General features: G+C 32.2%; 1 protein-coding gene across 1 annotated transcript; it reads right to left on the bottom strand.

Annotated features, from left to right (window-relative positions):
- Positions 1-440: 440 nt before the first annotated feature.
- LOC125874442 (transcription factor MYB8-like) lies at positions 441-1,396 on the bottom strand. The gene is made up of 3 exons (XM_049555337.1): positions 1,288-1,396; positions 1,020-1,149; positions 441-933 (listed from the first exon to the last, which is right to left on the bottom strand). Exons 1-3 carry the CDS (start codon positions 1,394-1,396, stop codon positions 441-443), a joined length of 732 nt encoding a protein of 243 aa, XP_049411294.1.
- Between the last annotated feature and the right edge of the window lie 807 nt (positions 1,397-2,203).

The raw sequence follows: 2,203 nt of genomic DNA, 5'->3' as shown, positions 1-2,203 counted from the left end.
TGGGTATGGTCCTACCTTGTCATCTTCGTAACACAATATCTCTTTTAAGATTGTAAAAAAATAAATAATAGGAAAACGAAATTGAAAAATAAAGGTTTTTACAGGATATATACCAGTATTACTTGTATATACTTTTTGGGGTTATACAAGAAATTCTTTTCAGAATCCAACAAAGCCTTAGTATGCTATAAAACTTCTTACACTATTTCATTAAAGTCTTTATATCTATAGAACTTGATAAATGAGTTTCTAGAATAATCATGCTCTTTCACGAACAAAATATGCTTATTCAATTTCAAGACCTCCAAATATTACAAACTAATTGAACAAGATTAACATAATGACCATGAAATGCAAGATACCACATATATGTTGCTCGTATACACCAAAACATTATGAAGACATCAAAAGGAACATAATTAAACATCCAGTACTGACACTTAGATCTTCAGATTATCTGCTGCCATATATAGCTCCAACCAGAAATCCACAATAGATGAATGAACACTCACATCCATGAAATCTTTCATGTACAAATCAACACTTGATGATGACCATGTACTACTCTCCAATATAACTATGTTTTCATCATCAACTTGATTGACAATTGAAGTAACATCGTTGTCTTGATCCAATGTTTTCAAGAATCCCAAGATTTCGTAATTTTCATCAAATGTGATGTAGCTCGAGGAGGAGGAGGAGTTGGTGAAATCAAGTGTTTGATCATTAGGACCTTCAATATTTGGACAAGTAGTTATCAAAGGCTTCTTCTGAGTACTCATCTCTATTTGTTTAGCTTTATTCACCTTTTTGGACCTTGATTTAGGTTTCACTTCAACTTTTGTCCCAAGGTGCTTCTTTAAATGTGTGTGGTAGAAATTCTTGATTTCGTTATCTGTTCTTCCAGGCAATTCTTTAGCTATAGCTGACCACCTTTAACAAATTAAAACATGTAATTGGTTCCTCGAAAATGAGCTCTATATATATCTATGTTACTAAAGCTAAGGTTTAATTCTCACCTATTTCCAAGCGATTGATACATTCTGATCACAATTTCCACCTCCTCGATGCTAAAAGGTCCTTTCTTTAGATCAGGCCTCAAGTAGTTGATCCATCGGAGTCTACAACTCTTTCCGGTTCTTGATAGCCCTAATTAACAACAACAACAACAAAAATATATACATATGTGATGATGAAACCCTAAAAGCAGTCTTTGTTTTTTTAAAAAAAAAAAACCTAAAAGCAACAATAAAAAGTTGGGATGAAGTTTTGTTGCTGTTGTTGAACCTGCAAATTTGGGCATGTGAGACCAATTCCAAATACGATATTGCATGATATAATCAATCAATTTTTGGTCTTCTTCAGGAGACCATGCTCCCTTCTTTACATAATCCATATGTTGCTGGAACACTAATCCTGCCATAATTATATATGGAGCTTCTAATTACTCACAAAGGCTCACCTACTTCACAAAGTTTAATTGCTTATTTATAAGAGGGAAGGGGGGGGGGGGGGGGGNGGGGTAAGGCGGGTGTTCAGCCCAAATTGCTAGACTTTTTGGTTAAAAGCCTTCATTTTCCAAGCAAGTTCCCCTCCCACCCACAAGACTCACAACACCAGGGGGGATGGGGTGAGGGTGTTCCCCGAACTCATTCAATAAAAAATTATAGGGAAAATTGTATGAAATAGCAAACTATTAATTCAAATTAAATGTTATAGTCATAGTTTATTTTAATTGTAATTCGCAGCAAACATCCCTTTTTTTGCCATTTGATTCAGTATGCATAATTAGTCATTTTCGGTATACAATTAGTCATTTTATACATTTCAATATAAAATGCGTTTGTGTTTGTATAAAGCAAGAGAAAAGTGTACATACAAATACAAATACATATATTTTCGTCCTATACACTTATAATTATATAAATACAAATCTTATTATACAAATTACATTGTATAAATGAATTTATACAAAGTTGAACAATTTGTATAAAATCGGATATTTGTAGCGAATTATCCAAATCAAAAGCTCCATAGAAAACACAAAATTTGCTATGGAGCGCAATTATGCAAACTATAGCTATAACATATAAATATGATTTTTATGTTTGTTATATGTAAAAGTTGCTCAAAATTATATGATATATATAAGATATTTTTTAAAAAATCATTAGTGTATGTATATAGATTTTGAACCCATTAG

Source organism: Solanum stenotomum, chromosome 8 (genome assembly GCF_019186545.1).
Source record: "Solanum stenotomum isolate F172 chromosome 8, ASM1918654v1, whole genome shotgun sequence".
In the NCBI taxonomy this organism is placed as follows: domain Eukaryota; kingdom Viridiplantae; phylum Streptophyta; class Magnoliopsida; order Solanales; family Solanaceae; genus Solanum; species Solanum stenotomum.
The sequence above is the reverse complement of the archived record's forward strand: the minus strand, read 5'-3'. Positions and strand labels throughout refer to the sequence as shown.